Genomic DNA, 23,331 nt, shown 5'->3' with positions numbered 1-23,331 from the left:
TCACCCGAATAACAGCACTGCATGGGGGAGGGGCAGGAGAAAGAGAAGTAAGGAGGAGTAGACTTTTTCTTTTTCCCTGTGCTTTCTCCATCAGTTGAAATTCTACCCACCCAATAACGCTCAATTGATATCCAACCTCTGCAGTGAAGTCTTTGTTACTTACCTGGGCTCTCTGGAATTTCTCTTGTCTCTGAACTCTTGTGGCATTTTTTTTCTACAACACATTTTACACTTACAAGTTCTTTCTTGATGTGCTTTGGTCCTCTCTCCCTTGGATAGATTGCTAGCTCTGTAAGGGCCAGGATGATGGCTCATTCATCTGTTTTTCCTCCGAGACCAGCACAGAGCTTTCACACAGTAAATGATCAGTGTGAATTTGCCATTTTATTAAAGAACATATATACCTTTTGCTATCTACCCTTCCCTATATGCATTATCTCCTTTCATCCTTGGAACAACAGCACATGGTAGGAATTATTATTTCCATTTTCAGAGGAGGAAATTAAGGGTAACATCACAACATTGGGAAAAACAAATATTTTAGTTCAGATCAGTCTGAGTCTCAAGCCTTGGGATTTTTACTAGCTTACTCTGTTCTCTACTGGACTCAATTATAATCAGCAGAAATGGAATGAAGTCAAATGCAAGATGGTGCTGTCAGAAAGCAGGAGAATAAGATTCAATAGGAACTCTAGGTCAGTTCGTTTCCCACCCATTGCTGCCTTGGTGACAACAGGGATCCTTCGCCTCTTTCTACTATTATCTGATTTCTAAATGCCCAGGTGTCGTGCATCTGTTTCTAATTCATTGTGACAGTCCAGATAAATGAAATCCCTTGGAATGTGAAATCTCACGGAGGTAGCGTCTTGGTCGCTCCTTCCAATGTTCTCTTTTACCTATTCTTTCAAAAGCGATCACAAAACTCAGGATTGTTATATCTACTGTAAATGGCAAAGGGGTCCTGTGGTTAGGATCGGACAGGAAATAAGGGAGATCTTCAAGCAGACCCACCTCTGCTACTGACTTGCTGAGATATCTGAGTTTCTCATTTTGTAAAACCAAAAATAAATGACACCGATAATCACACTCACAATAGGAGTTGACACTCTCAATAAGCACTGGGTTAAACTTTTACATGCATTATATCATTTAATTGTAGCCATTATCTCATGTGGTAAGTGCTATTATTAGCTTCATTTTTAAGATGGAGAAACTGAGTCATAGAGAGGTTGAGTCACTTGTTCATTTACATTTGTCTCTTTCAGAGATAAAGAGAGAGAACATGTGCTACAGTATAAATAAAAGCACTTAGAAGTACCTGGGAAAATATTATCATGGCTTATGGATCCAAAATATGTTCTTACTTAGTGAAACAAATATGTTAAACTTTCTTTTAATAGATCAAAACTGTTGACTAAGATCCATGATGGGGAGATCAGATCCCAAAACTATCAGGTAAGTGACAGCCTGATTCTTCTGTGTGAAGGAACAGCAAGGTCCGGAGTGCTCACCTGCTACTTTGTGTTGTAGATTGCCATCACCATCACTGAGGCCCGCCAGCTGGTGGGTGAGAACATTGATCCAGTTGTGATCATTGAGGTCGGGGATGAGAAGAAGCAGAGCACCGTGAAGGAAGGAACCAACAGCCCATTTTACAATGAAGTAAGTCACAGAGGTCACCAACAAACACCCTCTCTACCAACGTTCCCTGCATTGCCATCTGTGGTATTCTTTAGCCAAACAGAAAAGCTGTGTGCCTCCTTATTCATCTAAGCCCTGGCAAATTCTCTGGGCTCTTGCAAACAACCCCATAGAGTTTCACAAAAAGATAACGGAAAGGAGAGATGAGGAATTCCTACTGATTTTATTTTATTTTATTAAAGAAATTTAATGTTTATTTATTTTTGAGAGAGAGAGACTGAGTGAGAGCATGGGAGGGGCAGAGAGAGAGGGAGACACAGAATCTGAAGCAGGCTCTAGGCTCTGAGCTATTGGCACAGAGCCTGATGTGGGGCTCAAACTCATAAACTGTGAGGTCATGACCTAAGCTGAACTGAGACACTTAACCGACTGAGCCACCCAGGCGCCCTGAATTCCTACTGATGTTAAATTAATTGCTGTGTTTTCAATATACTCATTTTTCTTGTGTCTTTCTTTAAAGTTATTCTTCTTTCTTATGTGCTCATCTTCATCCATTATAAGCTCTGGTTTTATACTCAATAAATGTATTGAGTGTTGGTTATGAAGAAGATAAACATTCCTTTTTGTGAAAGAGACACTAGAAATTTAATTATTAGTTTTGAAATCAGCATGTTGCACTGGAAAGTAAAACAGTCCTATTTTCCCAAGCAGTGCAAAAATTGCAAACATCAAAGAGAGGAAAGCATCAAAGAGAGACAGGAGGCTTCTGCATATTACACACAAAATTCTGTTTTTTAAAATAAAAAGATTACACAGTAAAAAATGGCAAAAGATATAGAGTATAAAATTATGTATGATGAAAAATATGCATGCCTCTGATCTTTGATCCCTAAGCCCCCATCTTTCTGACCTAGAGGCAGCCATCCTCACCAGGCATTTGTGTAGCCTTCCAGAAATATCCCAGGCAGGCATGGGGGTGCAAATAAATATTATAACCAAATGGTAGCATCCTGTCCATTCTGTCCTGGATCTTGATCTTTTCACAAAACAATGTATCCTAGAAGTAATATCAAGACATATAGTTCAATCTCATTTCCCCCTCATTGGTGTAGTTTACCCATTGTGTTGCTACACCATAATTTACTAAACCAGTCAATCTCTCATTGATGGATATTAATTTTTTTCAGCTTCTGGCTACTACTTATATGAATGTGGCATAACTGAGGCAAAGAGTATATGTATTAAGAATTTTGATATCAATAAATTGCCCTCCAAGGAGGTAATAATTTATGCTCCAATTCACAGCGCACAAGAGTGCTTGTTTCCCCATAGGCACTTTGACGCCATGAATTGTCAAAAAATGCAGCAAGCTCTTAATTATTTCCCTAATGGGAGTAGTAATTGAGAAGGGAGACTGCCGGTAATGAAATAAACAGAAAATGGGCAAATCAGATTTGAGCTGTTAACTGCTTTCCTCATCATCCATCACTGCTGTCTCTAAGCCTTTTACCATGAGCTTTTTCCTTTTTGTTCTACCCCCTCCATAACTGCTTTTGGCATGGATGTGACATGAAATAATGTATATGAAAATGCTTTAAAACTGCAAAGCTCTATACGTTTGTTAAATGCTATAATTAGTATTTTCTTTGTGCATACAAGTCCTGGATCTAAATGACATTAAGTTGGGACCAAGTACAATCAGTAAACACTCAAGTAAAAATATAGACGTTGCAGTAAAAACCTTTGTTATAGCTTTGGCCTCTAATTTTCAAGCCAAAGACCATCAGGTGTTTGAAGGAACCGGTTAATAGGGGCTAGGGAATATTTTCCAGCTAAAAAAATGTGTGTGGCCCAAAGGTCTAGGGAACCTGTGTGAGGCAATTGAGTTTGAAATGTGAAATGCAGCAGAAAGCAATAAACATTGGAAATAATTTATTGGTCCAAGGAACTCACAGCATCTCATATATCAAAATAAGAAATTTCATCTGAGTTTTCCACATAAAAGAAACTATGAACAATAAAACTCTTTAAAAGTTTGAACATATATATATATGAAAAACTTCCTGAAATGTCATATGTGTTTTCCCATTTTCTTAAACAGAAGACACAGAATGTAATGTGACCTGTCACTGGTATCTAAGGACCGCCGTTTTGAAGGTCTCTTATTTATGGTGTGTGATGGCATCTTTCAATTTCCACATTTTGGTTTTCCTGCTTTGCCCTGGAAAAGCAGGCCGTGACTAGTCAGCTCTTCCTTTCCTACTGCCCTGTTCATCTCTAAGGTCCTTGTGTTATTTCTCCACAATGAAGCTCAAAAACAAATGAAAAGCAACTTCCTGGTCCCGCCTCCCTCACCCCGACTAGTCCCCCAAAAGACACAACCCACGACAAAACACCATTCCAGCATTCTAAATCTTAGGAGAATGCAACTTCACACTTGGGAGGTTCTGAGTAAAGTTCAAACCTGAAACATCTAGTATTTGAACCCCCTTGTGTGATAACTTCTGGAGAAATAGGCCAAGCTCCCAGGTCTGGCAGTAACCAGCTGTCTGAATGTAGGTGTGTCTTTTAAATCCTTTGGGCTTCAGTCTTCTTCTATGTGTAGAATAGAGAGACTGGTCTAGCTAATTTCTTCAACTCTGAAATTTAATCACTTCTTGGGGTGCCTGGGTGGCCCAGTCGGTTAAGTGTCCAACTCTGGATTTTGGCTCAAGTCATACCCATGGTTTGTGACTTTGAGCCTTGCATTGGACTCTGCACTGATGTGCAGGGCCTGCTTGAGATTCTCTGACTCCCTCTCTCTCTGCCTCCACCCTGCTCTCTCAAAATAAATAAATAAACATTAGAAAAAATAAAATTCAAAAACTTTCTTAAAGTTAGAAGTCTTCCTTGTCCATAATTTCTTTTCATTTTCTTCCTGGTCAGTCTTGGGTATATCACAGCAATGTTTGACACTGAAAAATCCTGAGGAAATTAGATTTTAACCAAGTTCATCCCAAATTAAAACCACATTGAGATATGATTTTTCACCCATCATTATTAATAGGCAAAAAATGTAAGAGAATAGATGATATAAAGGGTTGGTAGGGGTATGGAGAAATGGAATTTTCGTATGCTGGTGGTGAGAATATAAAATAGCTTAGCCCCTTTGGAAAGAAATTTTGCACTATCTATTAGAAATTCACATGCATCTAAGCTATGACCCAACAATTCCACTTTCTATGTCCATTTTAGAGGAAAAATCACATATATCCTGGGCAAAGATGGGGTGACAGCATTTTTTTCATTTGAAAGAAAAAAGAACTTAGGTGACCTTAAACAGGAGATGACCCATCAGCTGATGGTATATTCATGCCACTGAGGGCCACGCAGCAATTGGTTAGAATGACGGAAATCTTCAACTACTCCGGTAATAAATTTCTTAGATGCAAATCTGGAATTTATTGTCAAAATGAATTTCATGTTTTATAGTACTTTGTCTTCGACCTCATTGGGCCCCAAGTGCATGTTTTTGACAAGATCATCAAAATCTCAGTAAGTGTATCATTGGTGATAGGGGTGGGGGGTGATGGGAAATATTCTACGCATTGGGAACTCTCTAGAACAGCTCAGCTTGTGTAGGGGTGAATAGGTTTGGGAGGGGGTGAGTGTAGGATGGTGAGTTCAAAACCAACAGGATAGAACATGAAATAACTAGTGTGGAGGAATTTGGGAAGGAAAATCTCTTCAAGGAAATCTTCTTCCTGGAAACAAGCTATAAGCTATTCTCAAGCTGTCATGAATTGAATTGTGGAGTTTACTAATGTGGGAATGTGAAATACATGCTTCAACGGCCATCTTGATGATTGCCATTTTGAGTTGATTTCTTTCTTTCTGTGAAACGAAATGTTAGTGTCTCTCTCCTGGGATGATACCCACACTAATGATAACCATACCACTCCCCACTTGTAGTTGCTAATAAATAGAGAAGTAGGAAAGAGCATCAGGAAGGAACCAAAGATAGCAGTAATGCTGGATCAGAGAATGTGATTTGGAGCGAGTGGTTGCCATTTGGCTTTTTCACAACTGCCTCTGAGTGTAGACTTTAGGACCTGCTCATGCGGGATTGTGTCTGCTGCACAGACCCCTCCTCAGCCCTGCAGGGTGAATTTCTGCCTCCACAGACCGTGTCTGAATAGCAGAGACTGAGAAGATTCTTGGTCTAGCCAAAGGTGCCTTATGAAGGTGGTCCACGACACAGAGGACATGAACCGGAAGGGAAGGTGCCCATGCTGAAGCTGTAGTTGCCCAAATGAGAGAGCACGGGGACCAGATGGAACTCACACCAACTTCACACCACTCACGGAAGAGACAGGGAGACCAGTGGGTGACAGACCGCATTTATCTTGCCCCTTTGGGAAACCACTGCTTCTCCCACGAAGAGGGTAGCGTGGCTATGCATCCCTGAGAGAGGCGGGGTGGATGGTGCAAAGCTTAGTAATCCCCGCCAATGGGTCTTAAAGAACAGACTCCGCATTTTATGTGACAATGTAAGATGTGTGGAGAATGGGGAAATGTTTTCCTCAACAGTGACACCAACTCTAATCAGAATTTTAAGATGGCAAAACTTGTCTCAGAGACTTCCTAACCTTTCCTTATCACCTACTAATATATCATATCATATCATATATTTGATATTATATATGTACATAGTATTATATGTAAAACATATAAATCTTGCATTAAGTCTTAGGTAATAGTAAAGTTATTATATTCTGTTTCTCAGGGGCACTTGAAGAATGTGACTCTTGAAGAATGAAAAGTTGTTAAGAGCCAAACATTCTTAGTGTGAATTTCAGACATGGGGACAAGTGTTGCAGAATTCTGGGACCTGGGCCATGGCCTAGGGCTTTGTTACATTGCAGAGCTCAGGCGACCACCTGTTTGTGAGATGGGCAGTGTAGCTGGGTCCTAAGGAACTGTCTAGATTTCAGATAAACAGTGACTAGCTAGATTTTTATACCATAGCATAGACAAGCGTCATGACTCTGTAGGACGGTGGATCTTTAGACTGATGACCAAAGCTGCTATTGCCCATCTTTGTTCCTCTAGCTTGGAAGAAGAGAATACTTTGGGCTCCCTAGATGACCCCTAGGGACAGAAACCAAAGATTTTACAGGGAAAACTCCCTTGGAGGGGAGTGTTTAATACAAGTTTTCCACTAGTCCATGAACTAAACGTCAACATGCCCAAAGAAATTGAACATGAGGGAAGAAGGAGGGAGTGCAGTAAGCAGGTGCTATTGGGGAGGCCAGCCTCTGGCAGACCTTGGTGGTGCTACAGACCATCTTCCCTTGATAGTGGCCCCCTGGCATGCAGGGCCCCAGCAGTCTGTGTGTGCCCCTCCCTGAAGTCCTTGTAATCGAATGCTTGACCACACCAGGCTTCGCTGGCCCTACGACAGGGTGGATGGATGATTTGAGGAGGCCTCCTGTGTTATTTAAAGACCCAAGTGGGCTCTTGAGTCCCATCCTCCCATCAAGCCCACAGGGACCCAGATGCCTTTGACCTGAGAAGAGAGCCTGAGTCAGGCTTGTGTTCTTGCTTGGGCCTTTGGGAAGCCACTTAGCAACTGCAAGCATAGGAGGTTTGGAGTGAGCTTCGCGTGTGCGGCCTTAAATCACTCCTCCCCTGGAGCCAAGCTGTCCTTACTTCCCCTCAGTTATCTTACCTCCCTTGCAAAGTTTGGGCAAGGGAGCAAGGGTGGAAAGAGAGATGGGATGGACTGTCATTTCTTCATTTCCTGAAGTCCATTGAATTTATTTATTCTTATTGCCTCTGCCAAAGGGAGCTGTTTAGAAACCACAAAAGTCTCCTATTCGAATGTACATCATTCAATCAGTGAATCATTCATTAATTCACCAAATATTTATTGAACACATATAATGAACAAGGCCATGCATATGGTGGGTAGGAGAAAGTAGGAAATTGTCTTTGATTCGAGGAACTCAGAATGTCATAGAAGGAAGCCCAGAGGCCATCAAGTCTAACTTGTAACAGCCGCAGGAATCCCTCTCACCACCTCCATGGCGTGGGATTGTGGTGCACTGCTCGCTTATAGCCAGTGATGGGACATCACTATCTCCAGAAAAGCCTATTCGTTGCCAGAAAGTTCTGTTATAGAAACTGTCCTTATAGTGAGCTGAGTCTCTAATTCTGTGACTTGGAAACCACATGGGGAACTTACTCCCTATTGTAGATGGCAGGATTTCCAAGATTGGAAACCGCTTAAGTTACCATTACCCCTTCTCCACACCCCAGTTTTCTCTTTTCCGAGTTAAAGATGCTCCTGCTTCTTCAGCAGTGCCCCATGCAGTGTGCCTTCTGGACCCAGTAGCAGGGCTGCGGCTTTCCTTTACAACTGCTGCTGCTGCTGCTGCTTTTTTTTTTTTTAATGTTTTATTTATTTCTAGGAGAGAGAGAGAGAGAGACAGCATGAGCAGGGGAGGGTCAGAGAGAGAGGGAGTCACAGACTGAAACAGGCTCCAGGCTCTGAGCTGGCAGTCAGCACAGAGCCCGACGCCGGGCTCGAACCCACGAACCGCGAAATCATGACCTAAGCGAAAGTCAGACGCTTAACCGACTAAACCACCCAGGCGCCCCAACAACTTCTGCTTCTTGATAGCACTGCATTCCAGCATGTTGCTGTAACCTGCCTGGCACCCTGCTGACTTCTGATCAGACAAAATATTGAGGATGACCCCTTCCCTTGTTCTACTACACTTCTTGAAACAATACATGAGTTCTCTGAGTAAGTTGTGAACAGAGAGTTTTGGAAGTTTAGAGGAGAAAGAGGACTTTTGGCTGAGGAGGATCAGGGAAGGCTGCTTGGAGGAGGTAACATTTGCTCTAGATGTTGAAGGATGGGTAGAGTTTCAATAGGAAGAGATGGGCTATACTAGAGCTCACTTTGGCCTAAAAAATACTTTTCAAGACAGTGAGATTTGTTAGGTGTCCTTTGCTAGCTGACAACCTGCTGGGAGGAACAGGTACAGGTGACATACTTCTGGATGCCCTTTTCACTTGATGATCAAGTGCCATTGTGCTCCAGATGAGAGAAGGTCAGACAAGCATCAAGGTCTAGAATCCTTGCTGAGGTGTCATGAACCCATTTCACAGATTGATCCTCAAAGAGAAATCTGGTGTGGCCATGCTCACTGCTCCATCTCTCCTCAGGTCTTTCACCACAAGCTGATAGGAAGCATACTGATCGGTTCCTTCAAAGTAGACCTGGGGACTGTGTACAACCAACCGGGTGAGACAGTCACTTCCTCATCTCTCCCTTCCTCGTCTCCAGTTTGCCACACCTGGAGGTCAGCCCGTCCACTGCCCCATTCATTCAGTACTATGAACACCAAGTATACAGTCAGAGCAACACCTGGCTCTTTTCCTCAAGGTTCACAATCTAATGGCAAAATTGTCTTTAATGTCCATACGCCCCCCGCGCCCCCCGCCCAACAAATTCTGTCTCATTTCCTGCTGTGATGCTGTGAGGCATACACAGGAAAGATGACACAGGAGTTAGACATTTGAACTCTGGAGCCAGGTGGACTGGCTTCAATTTTTTTTTTTTTTAACATTTATTTACTTTTGAGAGACAGAGACAGAGTGTGAGCGGGGGAAGGGCAGAGAGAGAGAGAGACAGAGAGAGACAGAGAGACAGAGACAGAGAAACACAGAATCTGAAGCAGGCTCCAGGCTCCGAGCTGTCAGCACAGAGCCCGATGCAGGGCTCGAACCCACAAACCACAAGATCATGACCTGAGTCAGACGCTTAAGTGACTGAGCCACCTAGGTACCCTGATGGAGCCAGATGGCTTGGCTTCAAATTCCACCCTGCTGTTTCCTGGTTGTGCAACCTCGGGCAAATGACTTCTCTGCACCTTAGTTTCTTCATCTGAGAAAATGAAGATAAAAATAGTGCCTCCTTTCTGGGGTTGTTGCATGCCATGTAAGGATTGGCTACGATAATTCTTACTATCCCTGATTTACAGAAAGTGAAACTCAGAGAAGGCAGATAATTTGTCCAAGGTTGGAATTGGATAAGTAACTGGGCCATCAGCAAATACAGATCTTTTCTTACGAGGCCCCTTCTTGTCAGCAGTAGTTGCAACTCACATGAGCCCAGGGGGCCAGGCCGTGGGCATCACTGAGTGCCGTGGGTTAATACGCTAAGGGGTGTGTGTAGCAGGCTGTGGTGAACAGGAGGGCTCGCAACCCACAGTGGCCACTCCGCTCCTTGACCACCTGCTGACACATGGAAATGTGCATTCTGTATTGGCAGATCTAAGTTTTTCCCGATAAGCCAGAAGTCCTGATTTTGCAAGAGATTTTAAAGTTTGAACTGACAGTGTAGACCAAACAAAAAGATCCGCGAGTCACATTTATAGCCTGTGAAATATTGACTTCTCTACTCCATTCATGTTCCGCCACAGCCATTCCTAGACTGTCAAAGCTAGGAACCTTTCCAGGCAATTAGCACTGGGGTGAAGGCTTTCCAAAGACCTGTGGCGGGTTGGAGAGAAAGACAGAGGGTGGGAACGAAAAGAGAGGAGGGAAGGAGGGGAGGGAGGCAGCACGAGGCTGGGGGATGCCCTGATGAGCTCTCCCCTCCAGGGAACAGAGCTTGGGAGGCCTTGGATGTGGGAAAGAACGGGCTGCACCTGCTGAGTCCAGCCGTGCAGGGTATCTGAGCTGTCAGGATGCTTTTACAGGTCATCAGTTCTGTGACAAGTGGGCCCTGCTCACAGACCCCGGCGACATCAGGACGGGCACGAAGGGATACCTGAAGTGTGACATCAGCATGACCGGGAAAGGCGACGTCTTAAAGACCAACCCCAAGACCTCCGATGCCGAGGAGCAAATAGAAAAGTGAGGCAGGTCCATCCAGGGCCATGCACGAGAAATGATATGCCCTAAATGTCCCTCTTTCCCCTCCCTCCCTCCCTCTTCTGGTGGGCACATGAGAATTGCCAAATTCATGCCTTGTCTACCTGGGATTCTGCTCTCTCAGAGGCACCCACATGTGTCTAACCAGAGGTGTCACTAGCCTTTGGGAGGTCAGCTTCTAGGAGGAGGACAGCCTGTCTCCCTATAGAGATAAGCTGTTCTTGAGCTTTTCCTATTTATCTGGATTTGGTTGATTTTTTTCCTTTGAAGGAATTATACTTTCAACCACCAGTTTATGAAATGGGAAGACTTAATGCACTTCTTTTAAGGTGCAGCGTGGGAGACGGTGTTTATTCTATAATTCGAGGGCTGGAATGCGCTTGCATTCACTGTATTCATATCCTTTGCTGCCATTTACACCACAAAGAAAACTCATTTTAGTGATGAATCCTCATCTTTTCAGTTTTTTTCTCCTACATCAAGATTCTTCTTTCTGCCTCCAGATTGCTTCCACTTTTTCTATTCTTTCAAGTCAGGGCCCTTTTTTATTTTTTGTTTTTGTTCCTCCTCAAGGAACCTTTTGATCCCTAAAGGGTTTCCATCAGAGAGGCCCTGGGCCAGATTCTACGTGAGACTCTACAAAGCAGAAGGGTTGCCCAAAATGAACTCCAGCATCATGGCGAATGTCACCAAAGCATTTGTGGGTGACAGTAAGGACCTCGTGGACCCCTTCGTGGAGGTCTCCTTTGCTGGGCAGATGGTAAGGAAACGTCGTCACCAAAAATGGCAAACCCGGGCCAGGATGCCACTCGTTACCCAGGACATTTCTAATCAAATGAAATCAACCTAAAATAAAAATTAGGAAGTGCCTTGAGAGAGAAAGCTTGCCACAAAAGGCATTGAGTCGCGTGGCAGGTAAGTGGGAGGGTGACCCACTTACTCTCTATTTGAGATGATGGAGAGGAAGTATGGGATATTATGGTTTAGGACCCAGGCAGACAGACCTCCTGCATTACCTCTGGCTACTTCTCTGAGCTGTTACCCAGGCTCTGTAGCATTGCCATCTGCCTCTGAACCTGCTCCCCAGGCTTCCCAGGTAGTCCTTGTACTAGGTAAGCCTGGACATCTCTATTCCCTGCTGTTCCCTGCTCAAGAGCCATTGGAAATGCCGAGGTCTAGGCACATGGTCACAGCTTAATCCTGGTTGGCTGGACTTTGAAGCTTCAGCTGACACATATGTTGTCTCTATCCTTACAGTATATGCTACCCTAACCCTCCTCTTGGCAGGGTGAACACTGGAGTATTTTTTACCTGGACCCCTTGACAGTCACGTACAACATCACCTCCATTTTATGATGAGGAAACTGAGGTCCAGATAGGGGAAGTGCACAAAGCCCTTAAAAAGCCTTTGACAAGACACAAACTCAGGATCTACCTATATCTGCTGCATTCCTGGAGATGCATGGAACAAGTCATGTACATAACATGCATGTTGGCTTGATTTCATGATCTTGTGATTATGAGAACTTCCGGAGGGCAGGACCCATCATTACTCCCTTGTCCCTGATGCCGGGCATGGTGTCCAGTGCAGGGTAGGGTGTCAGTACAGTATTCCTCCCTTATCTGTGGTTTTGCTTTCTGTGGTTTCAGTTACCCATGGTCTACCATGGCCTGAAATTATTAAATGGAAAATTCCAGAAATAAATCATCGATGAGTTTTAAGTTGCACACTGTTCCAAATAGCGTGATGAAATTCTGCGCTATCCTGCTCCATCCTACTCAGATGTGATTCATCCCTTTGTCCAGCATATCCACGCTGTCTATTATTTGTCACTTAGTAGCCGCCTGGGTTATCAGGTCCACTGTGGTGCTATGCCTGTGCTTGAGTTCAAATACCCCTTATTTTACTTAATAATAACCCCCGGATGCAGGAGCAGTCGTCCTGGCAATTCGGATACACCAAAGAGAAGCTATAAAATGTTTCCTTTAAGCAAAAAACTGAAAGGTCTTGACTTAATATGGAAAGGAAAGAAATTGTATGCTGAAGTTGCTAATACCTATGTTAACTTTTATTAGGGTATATTGTTTCACTTGTTCTAGTTTATTACTAGTTACTGTTGGTAATCTCTTACTACGTCTTGTTTATAAATTAAACTTTATCATAGGTACGTATGTAGAAGAAAAAAGAGTACATATAAGGTTCTGTGGGTTCAGGCATCCACTGGTGTTTGGAATCCATTCGCCTGTGGATAAGGGAAGGCTACTCTGATGTTTCTGGGTACAATGGATTTCCATGGGTATTGGGTGCAAGCCAGCTCATTATTTCTGGCAACTTGGTTTGCCAGTTGGCTTGAAGTCAGCTCAGGTCGGCAGACATCTTTCATTTCCCTCAACAGCTCACATCCTGCTGGCTTTGTTTTTAGGGACGAACCACAGTGCAGAAGAACTGTGCCGATCCTGTGTGGCACGAACAGGTGGTCTTCAAGGAGATGTTCCCTCCTTTGTGTCGAAGGGTGAAAATCCAGGTGTGGGATGAAGGCAGCATGAATGACGTAGCGCTGGCCACCCATTTCATTGACCTGAAGAAAATCTCCAATGAACAGGATGGAGACAAAGGTAGAGCCTCCTATGTCTGACATGGACATGAGACCACAAAACAATTGATTCAAAGCCTTCATCTTTAAAACAAAAGGATTAGAGCAGGCAGTGTGTCAGGAACTTCTAAGCTCTGTGTGGTTTGTGGTTTGGGTTTTGGGCAATAGGTGGAGCCTGGTTGTGGCAGCCCAGGAGCCTCCGTACTGGTCCCAGGTCTTCCGCGGACATTGCTGTGTGGCCTTGAGGAACCACTCCCTCTCTTTGGGCCTTAGGTTTCTCACATGAAAAATGAAGGGTTTAGATTAGATCAGGTGTTGACAGGCTCTGGTCCATGGGCCACATCCATCCTGCCAGATATGTTTGTGTGGCTCACAAGCTAAGAATGGTTTTACGTGTTTAAATGGTCCAAAAATACTGTGCCCCCAACTCACTGATAGGAGCACATGGTCAGGAGTATTGCAGGAAGGCGCTGCTGACTGTGCATTCAGAGAGCCAGGGAGGGAATAGAGGGTTCCAGCTAATCCATCAGTCAGGAGAAAGAGCTTCTACTCTTTATTTGCAAAACCTAAATTAACAAGTGATAGTTTTTTCAATATCCCCCAAACCCTCCATTCTTAAAATCCCAAGGCAATCTTTCTCTGCACTACAAATTCATGTTAATTGATGAATATATTTATGCATATATATGTGTGTATATGTACATATGCACGTATATATACTGAAGGCTTAGCTTAAGCAGAAGACAAGATTTCCATATTTTTCTGCCTCTCACAGTGTGACACAACAGAAGAGCCTCAATAAATACCTACTGTTTAAGTCTTCATGTCCTGGAAGGGTTTGCCATAGGATTGTTTTATGCAGAACACACACTCCGCCCACCTTCAGAATTTCTCATAGATGCAGACGTGTTTTACTCCAATTTTTCAGGAACATCTTGATGGTATTCAAAGAAATGTATAAACGTGTTTTCAAAATTAGACATCAGGGGCCATAAAACCTTTTAACCCCTTTTCACACAGTATCTCTGCTTCTTAAAATTTACCCTCCTTTGGACTAAGACTGATTTCTCCAAAGAAGGGAGTATGAGAACCCCATGTTGTTATTGAGTAATTCCTATTTATACCCAATTGCTTCTAACCCAGAGGTCACTACCCAGAACATGATCCAGTAGCTCTCTTTACTATTTCTTGTCTTTATCCTAAAACAGAAAAGAGTCAGTAGAGGTGTGTGTGTGTGTGTGCGTGTGTGTGTGTGTATGCATGTATCTGTATCTGTCTATACGTATATCTCCCAATTTCCCATTCCTTACAAAACCTACCCACCAGAACACCGAGTGAATAAACAGAACTGAAATTTTGAGAGTTAAAAAAAAAATTACCCTCCTTTGGGACAAAATCTCTCTCTCTCTCTCCCTGACCTCTCTCCATGCCTCATCAGGCTGTTATTTGTTCTTGCAACACAAGGTAAATCTCTTTCTTAGCACCTATAATATAAATATTTACTTGTTTAATATTTCTTTCTGCTTTGTTCTCCACTGGACTCTGTGTTTGGCATCCACACAGTGCCTGACACATGTTAGGAGTCAATAAACATTAGATGAATGAATGAACAGACAGCAATGCATGTGGGCCTTCACAGGATCATTACAGCCGTGAACAGTGTACACATGTGCATGCAAGGACTAGAAAGAAATACAGCAAATATAGCAAAATGGCAACTGTGGCTCTTTGAGGGATGGGATATTCTGTAAATGTTTTCTCTTGTCTTTTCTGTATATTTTATATTCTACACGGGCGTGCACAATTTTCATAAATCAAGAAATAATCAAGTTTCTTTACTGGGCAACTAAAGCTTGGTTTTTGTAGGCTTTCTACCGACCTTCGGACCTGCCTGGATCAACCTGTATGGCTCACCCAGGAACCACAGTCTGATGGATGACTACCAGGAACTGAATGAAGGCTTTGGAGAAGGCGTGTCATTCAGGGGCAGGATCTTGGTGGAAATTGCTGTGGAGATCCTCTCGGGAGGGGCACAGGAATCTAAATTTTCCAAGACACTCAAGGAGCTTAAGTTGTCTTCAAAGGACAAAGACTCCAAGTCTTCCAAAGGCTCCAGTAAAGACAAGGGTGATAAGACTGATGGTGGAAAATCCCAGCAGGCTTCAGACAAGACCAACTCAACAGAGGTTGAGGTGGAAACTTTCGATGTGCCCCCTGAGGTGGGTCTGAGCACTGCCCCTGTGAGGCGAGCCAGAGAGGAAGCACCACTGGCCACCTGCTCCCATGGGCCCTCAAAGGCACACACTGGTCTCCTCCCCCTGCAATCCACTGCCTCTTCTTGACACATCCCTCCCATCTGCTCATGATAAGTTCCTCAAGTGTCCCCCCAAAACACAGATTCCAATGGGAACCAAAATGAGGAAGTAGGTGGTGGATGGACTGAGCTCTACCCATAGCCTAATTTTGTTTAGTTTTGTAGAATAGTGTATGCTCTGGATGTGAGGCATGTGGGACAGAGAATGAAGAGGGGGGAGAATGGGTGACACGCTGGGATACAAGAATTTGAGAAACCTATTCCCCTGCCCCAGCCTGGCAGGGGGGAGGGGGGGGATCACAATTCAAAGGAATGCTCATTTCTGTGTATTACTCAATATTAAGTGTGTTAGCATTTTTCCAGCCTGCTTCTGTATGATGGGAAAGAGATCTGGGTCACCAAGATGAATACTAACTATTAATATCCTCTCAACTCTTTAGATTAGTAAGAGTACTTTTTAGTTAATCAAAAGAAGGAACCTGTGTTTTGTTAGTAGCAGAAGCGAGTAGATTCCCGCTTTCAACTTGGATGATCTGCCTCTGGGGGTGTATTTCTCAGATCAACCAGACAGTCATTTTGGGTGGGGAAGAGAAGTGATGGCTGGTCTGGGTCAGATTAGCCCTGATAGAGCCACTTACTTTTACTGCTGGGATCCAATACATCTTAAGATACAGTGTGAGGGAGAGGTTGGAGCCCAGGGTTTGAAATCTTGGAGGTTGGTTTTATTCATGGCACTTACGGTAGAAGCTCTCCATGTTTCAGTTTACTCATCAACACAATGGGTAAGTAATAGTCCCTCTGTCATAGTCATCTCCTGGGGGTAAATGAGGAAATGCCTGTAAAATGGTCGGCAGGGTTCTTTGCACATATACTGTAGACAGGCAGTACATTTGCTGTTGTTGTGATCAGTGTTTCTATGGTTTGTTCCCACTACAAGTGGGCAGCTATTCAGAGCTCTCTACCCTCTTGTTTGGACTTACTCTGGGTATTTTGTGGACCTCCCGAGCTCTCCCTCATGAACTTGTATATTGGGAAATATTCTTCATAAATGTGTACTGTCAGTTTGTTATGGTTAAGATTGACATTGGATGTGATTGTATTTATGCATATTGTTTCAGAATATATGGCAACTTTAGAAATGACATTTTTTGGACTTTGCCAGAAACTGCGGGAACCTTAAGTAACCACCTCTGCCAGTATCCCCTGTATCTGACTCTGTGGCAATCTTTCCTACTGTTGAGACTGGCCATTCTTTTCTAAATAGAAACTGCCAAGTAGAAAGGGCCTAATAGAAGATTTTCTTAACCCAAGTCAATATCTTCAAGATATTTTGCTAAGACCATCTGAAAAAAAAATTTAGCAGAAAGCAAGGGCAGCTGGGAGTTTATGTACAGCTTACATTTTCTACCAGGGCTGTTGTGTATAAGGAGGTAGGAGAGGGGAAATTCAGGTCTCATTCAAACCCTTTCTTCTCCTTCCTTCTTTTTTCATCCTGGCTTCTTGTTTGTGGTCTGTTTCTTGCTGGCTTTATTAGTTATCTTTCACTGCATAATAATCACCCCCAAATTTAGCAACTTAAAACAATAAACATTTATTTTCTCTGTGGGTGAGGAATTTGAGAATACCTTAATTTGGTGGTTCTGGCTCAGAATTCATGAGGTTTCAATCAAGATGTTAGTAAGGGCTGCAGTCATCTGACAGCTTGACTGGGGTGGCAGGATCTACTTCCAAGATGGTACCCTCACATGGTTGTTGTCAGGAGGCCTCAGTTCCTCACCACATGGACCCTTCCATAAGGTGCTTAGTGTCTTCACGGCAGCTGGCTTCCCCTTGACTGGTGATCTAAGAGAGAGGAAGGCAGAAACTTCGATGTCTTGTGTGACAAAACCCATAGATGCCACACACTATGGCACATTCTATTTGTTAGAATAGACACATATTCTAATGTTGTTTCATCTTTTGAGGGGAAGATTTTCCAAGAATCTGTAGACATATTTTAAAACTACCGTATTGGGCTTCTACCTTCCCCAGAGCCTCAACAGCTCAGACTCACCCTTACCACATGGTGATGTCACCTTCTTGTATCATCTTCTTGTTTAGCTTTTGCTGCAGCCATGCTCTCATTGCATCCCTGGACAAATGAGATCCCATGATTTTGGTGAGATCCCTCACCTTCATCACCACCATCAAAGCTTTTCTCCCTATGCCAAGCTTTCACAGAGCACAGCTAATCTAATAAATGTGTTCATTTTTAAATTGTGTAAACATGTACTGAGTAGCTTCTTGTTTAAACATCATCCTCAATATTGGTAGGAATACAAAGAGTCTGACTCTATGGAAATTATGATACAGAAGGGGAGGTAAGATATACAAAATAAATGTACAGGAAATAGAAAGTGATACATGCATTAAGGAGCTATGGGTAAAATGCTTTTATTTCTTGGAGTGAGTGAAGTATAATAATTAGAATGCTGGGCTCCCAAGCAAGATGGCTGGATTTTGGATGTGGCAGTGTGGTGCAGTCTCTGGAGAAACATTACCTCTGAATATTTGGGCAAGTGACTTAAGCTCCTTATGCTTATTTCCGATAATAACCTCTACTTCATAGGCTCATAGCGAGGATTTAATGATTTAATATATACAAAGTTCTAAGAACACAGCCTGGCATATAGTAAGTGCTCAATAAATATTAGGCATGTTTGGTAACTTTGAGCAGATATTTTAACCTTTCACAGACTACATGTGTCCTCTACACATGTAGAATAAAAGCATCTCCCTCTTAGGGGGGTTATGAGAATTAAATGAGATAGTAGGTAAAAGACTTAATACCACATTTGACACATAATAAGAGCTCAGTAAACATTACCATCATCATTTTTCCAGCTGAGGAAGTCAAAGAATGCTTCCAAAAGAAGGGACCACTTGAGTTAGACCTCAAAGTATGGGTTGGGTTAAGAGATGAATTGTGTCTGTTGAAATACTTACCATGACTGCCATTGTTGTGGCATTTGTCTGAATAGGCTTTATACAAGAGGCTCCATGTGGATGGATGGTCTCATTTCTCCCCCGTAGGTCCTACGACAAAGTTTATTTCACAGACAGGGAAAATGACACCCAGAGAGTGGACATGACTTGCCTGAAGTCAATCAGTTAGGAAGTAGCAGAGTTGGGATTGGAAGAAGGGTTTATCTGACTAGTGAGTCTGCCATTCCTTTTCTAGTCTACATGATTTACATGCCCACTGGGCCTCCAGATACTTTGTAACCTCCTCCCAGCGGGTAAACTGGGCCCCAGGAAGGTGAGATACATGGCTCATTTACAGCAGTGGATACAGTGACAGCAGGTGGGAGGGGTGTGTGCTTTGTGACTAAGATCCAACATGGGGCCCCCACCCTGTCCGACACTGCTGGTCGGTAGGAACATTTCCTGCTGATGCCAACAGCAAGAAGGCTCCTGGGTGAAGGAAAGGTCACCCTTTTGAGACCTGTTGGCTCTCTGTGGGACAGGGTTCAGCGCTCTTGATTAGATGGGGCTCTTCAGCTTTAAAGCCACAACTGCTTATTTTCCTTAGATGAACCTTATTGCCTTTTCCATGGAATTTAATAAACCCAGGTGTGAAACCGGGAATCACAGACTATGGCAGTTCATTCAGCCTCTTTGCTCAGAAATGTGATGCTGTGTCTCAGCTACATCTCTCTGAACCATCGCCCTGGTCCACATCAACAGGGGTCATCTACAAACAGTTGTTGCCGTGGCATGGCTCCTGTCCTGTGGCCTGTGGTGGTCCTCTCTTCCACAATGTAGGCTCCTTGAGGGCAGGCTTGGTGGAGACCAGACCTCAAATCTTGGCTGACTTTAACTTGCTGTGTGACCTGGGGAAACCCCTTAGTCTCTCTGAGCTTTAGTTTATTCAGATAGAAGGAAGTGGGATCAAATGAACTCTAAAGCCCTTTTCAGTGTAAAAGCAGTTGTGATCCCAGGACTGGGCACCCTCATGCCAAGAACTGCAGTGCTGATCCCTCGTCCGGGATGCACTGGATTGGCTGATGCTCACGCAAGTGCCTAGCTCTCCTGGTGCCTAGCAGCAACAAGGCATTGGGTTAGCACATGTTGGAGACCCAAGAGCACTGGGTCTGTCATCAGAATACTTGGAAAAGTTACTAAACTTTAAGTTTAGTTTCCTCAGTTTCCTTACCTGTAAAATGGGAATGATCCAGATTTCGACCTCTCAAGGTTGTTGAGAGGAAAAAACATAATGTATGTGGTCATCCTGTATAATCCATAAAATGATGCTCCATTGTAAAGGTCTGATCCTGGGACTGTCTGTTTCTAAATGGCTGCTCACCTGAAGGTGATCCCAAACCTATGTTTTAACAATAGCACCGTAGAAAGATGCACACTCCAGCCTTTGCCTTTATAATAAAAAAAGATTTTTTTAAATGTTTTTATTTATTTCTGAGAGAGAGAGACACACACACAGCATGAGCAGGGGAGGGTCAGTGAGAGAGGGAGATACAGAATCTGAATCAGGCTCCAGGCTCTGAGCTGTCAGCACAGAGCCCGATGTGGGGCTCGAACCCACAAACCACAAGATCATGACCTGAGCTGAAGTCGGACGCTTAACCGACTGAGCCACCCAGGTGCCCCTAAAATAAAAAAAGATTTTAACTGCAAGGTAGAAGCTCAGAAGATGAGATGACATCATTCTAGATAAAAGGCTGAATTTGGATGTGTAATTTGTAGGTCCTGGTTAGTGCCTATCTGATGCATGGGGAAACGATGTGCCATTCCCGGCTAACACTGAAATTCGTGAAATGCCTCAAATGCCTACAAATCATCCGGGATCAGTTAACATCACTAATTCAGCTTACTGGTAAAAAAGAAAAAAAATAGATCCAGGCCTGTCTAATATTTTTTTCTTTCTATAGATTATACCAGAAAAATATGAGGAATTTTTACTCTTTGGAGCATTTTTTGAAGCTACCATGATTGACCGGAGGATTGGAGACAAACCCATTAGCTTTGAAGTTTCTATTGGTAAGTACAAACAAGCACAGTGCGTGGCACATGGCATGGACTTTATACCTATTTCTTGAATAAATGAGTTGGTGTCTTACATGGAGATGATAGCATTCAGGTGGAGGTTTGTACCTCAGAAAGAAATGAATAATTCTTTGTTCACTCTAGCATCAATATGTAAGGGATAGATTTATTTTCATACTTTAAAAAAAGGCTTAAGAGTATAGTTTGGATTCAGATAGACTTGGATTACTAATCCTGGTTCCATTACTCCTAGGCTCACTTAATTTCTCTGAATCTCAACGTCTTTATCTATTAAATGGGAATAATAATTCCTCATAGGGTTATTGCAAGAGTATAGTGAGTTAATACACGTGAAGTGCTATGCATGTTGTAGGTGCTTTTATTGTAACTCCCCAAAATCTTCCTGGGTTGATGCACACCTGGGAAAACCTTTCCAGGAAAGAGCATTCCATCAGAGAATGGCTTGATTCATATCGGAAGGGTCTCCTTTACAGAAGCAGAAAGAAGTGGAGATGGAATCCAGTTTATTTGTGACTTAAGTCGTTTTTACAAAAGACAACATTAAGATGGAAGTAGATGATGGCTCATTGTCACTGTCAATCTTATTTCTCTCGTCTGACTATCACCCTTCCCACCTTCATACAGAGATCTTATTTCTCTGCCCTGGGAGGATATGACCTTGCATCCCTTACCCCACGTAGCCTGATTTTGCTTGTTGACACCTGGCCTCTCTCCCCTTGGTGCTGCCTTGATAGGTAATTTTGGAAACCTGCTTGATGGAGGGTCCTCTCATGGGAGTAAGAAGAAGTCAGCGGAATCAGCTGAGGAAGAAGTCCTCCCACTGCTGCATGAAGGAGACGGGGATGCAGCCCATAATGTTGCCATCCCAACTGTCTCCACCACGCACCCAGAGAAGCCTCTCGTGACAGAAGGGAACAGGTAGGAGACACAACAGGGGACAGCGGACAGTAGGACACAGCCAGGGTTCTGACAGTGGGAGTCTGACCTGTCTCTGGGACTGTTTGATTCAGTTCTTCCCTAAAACTAGAAACCTCATTATTATTATTTTTTAAAAATCTCAGTTAGGGAAGCAAGGCACAAATAGGGGCAACATGGTCGGTGTCACTGTACTGAATCTTTTGTGACATGTTGACAACTCTCCAAATGTCATATCCAGGTCTTCATCTCAGGACAGGATGAGGATGATGATGATTATCCTATCTCTAACTTTGAAGCATAACAAGATAGGGAGTTCAGAATTTAACATTTCAATCCAAACCCTGTTAACGGTTACTATAGTCATCTGAGCTCTGTGTTATTATGTAAACTCAACTCAGTGGGATTATTGGCTACATCATTCCTTATCCTGTTTTTGCCACAGTCAGACTGAAGAACTCAAAAAAACAACTGTCAGCCACCAGAAAAGACCATTTCAGAAAGCAGCTGTGGTGCCTCCATGCACATTCCCTGGTCTTTAGCCCACATAAACTTTCAGCATGCAAAGAGAAGTAAAATTCTAGAATTCTATTGTAAGAAAGTGGTGTCGAGTGCCAACCAAGTGATTTGTGAGAAGAAGGGAAAGCCACACACAGCGAGAGTCTTCTGTGTTCTGAGCCTTGTGCTATCAGGAGGAGCTTTTTGATCTCATTGGGTTCTCATAAGAGAACATAGTTCTCCCCCTTTGCACATGAGGAGATTGGAACATTGCTGGTGCTCTTCAATCCCTCTGTCTCCCCGATCTAGATACTCTGGGCATGGACCCATGGTTTTCTGAGCACTGTCAGGATAACAAAGATTCCAAATACGTTTCCCCAGACCACTCTCTTCCCTGAGAAGCAGATCCAGACACTCCACTTGGGTGTCCCAAAGTTGTTCAGCAGGCTCATTGTCTTCACAGACAACTCTGCTGCTCTTCCTGTCTTTCCCGTCTCATGGACTGGTCGTCCCTCTCTCTGCATCCTCTGAACCACCGATCAGAAAGTTATCAGCTGTCCTCTCCTCCCTTCCTTTCCACATCTAGCCAGCAATGAAGTCTGGTAAAGATCAGTTCTCAAGTATTTCTCATATCAATTGTCATTTCTTTAATCCTGGCCATTGGCATCTTTGACCTGGATTATTCTAAAAATCTCCAACCTGGCTTGGATCTTCAAGAAATTCACCAGACTATCTATCAGAGCCAGTTACTCCCTGAATTGACATCACTCATTGGCTGCCTGTGGCTTTCAGGATTATTTTCCGAGGCCACAGCTTGTTGACTCCATCGCCATCTACTTCTCTACCATCGTCTCCAGTCACTCCCCAAAGTCTGCCATTCCTTCAGCCACACTAGGTCTCTGGCAGTTCTCCAAATGTGTCCTGCCGTTTGCTGCTTCTGGGCCTGTGAGGATGGTCTTCTCTCTGCCAGGCAATAAGCCCTCTCTTCAGAACTGTTGGCTCCCGTTACCCTTCAAGGCTAAGCTTACATTCCCTTCCTTGAATCCCAAGTCTGATCTGGATTTCTAGACTCCCCTCCACCAAGCACCAACCACATTGGATTAAGATGTTTTTACTTGTCTGTCTCCCTATTAGACTGTGGACACTCTGAGGGCAGGGACTGTGTCTCATTTACCTGTGTATCTGCTCCTCTCTAAGCCTGGAACATAGTAAATCTTCATAAATGTTTTGGAATGAGTTAAGGAATTACTGTAACTGGGTTGGGTACAGGGTACTATGGGGACAGAGAGAGAGGCAGGTAACTTACTTTCCCTGGGGAGAAGGTGAGGAGTTGAAAAAGGTAACAAAAAGGTGACATCCTAAAGGGTGAGAAGGGGC

General features: G+C 43.5%; 1 protein-coding gene across 2 annotated transcripts in view; it reads left to right on the top strand.

Moving 5' to 3' along the window:
* FER1L6 (fer-1 like family member 6) overlaps positions 1–23,331 on the top strand; it is a 121,617-nt gene that overhangs the window by 5,766 nt on the left and 92,520 nt on the right. For both annotated transcript variants that reach the window (XM_077764622.1, XM_077764631.1), the window contains exons 3-12: positions 1,401–1,455; positions 1,531–1,662; positions 5,113–5,175; positions 8,857–8,935; positions 10,395–10,551; positions 11,143–11,329; positions 12,993–13,185; positions 15,030–15,382; positions 20,406–20,514; positions 21,276–21,459. In XM_077764622.1, coding sequence (XP_077620748.1) covers positions 1,401–1,455; positions 1,531–1,662; positions 5,113–5,175; positions 8,857–8,935; positions 10,395–10,551; positions 11,143–11,329; positions 12,993–13,185; positions 15,030–15,382; positions 20,406–20,514; positions 21,276–21,459 — 1,512 coding nt within the window. The remainder of the gene's footprint in view (positions 1–1,400; positions 1,456–1,530; positions 1,663–5,112; positions 5,176–8,856; positions 8,936–10,394; positions 10,552–11,142; positions 11,330–12,992; positions 13,186–15,029; positions 15,383–20,405; positions 20,515–21,275; positions 21,460–23,331) is intronic.

This window comes from Crocuta crocuta, unplaced genomic scaffold (assembly GCF_008692635.1).
Source record: "Crocuta crocuta isolate KB4526 unplaced genomic scaffold, BGI_CrCroc_1.0 scaffold260, whole genome shotgun sequence".
NCBI lineage: Eukaryota > Metazoa > Chordata > Mammalia > Carnivora > Hyaenidae > Crocuta > Crocuta crocuta.
Note: the sequence above shows the minus strand (reverse complement) of the source record. Positions and strands in the feature narration are given on the sequence as shown.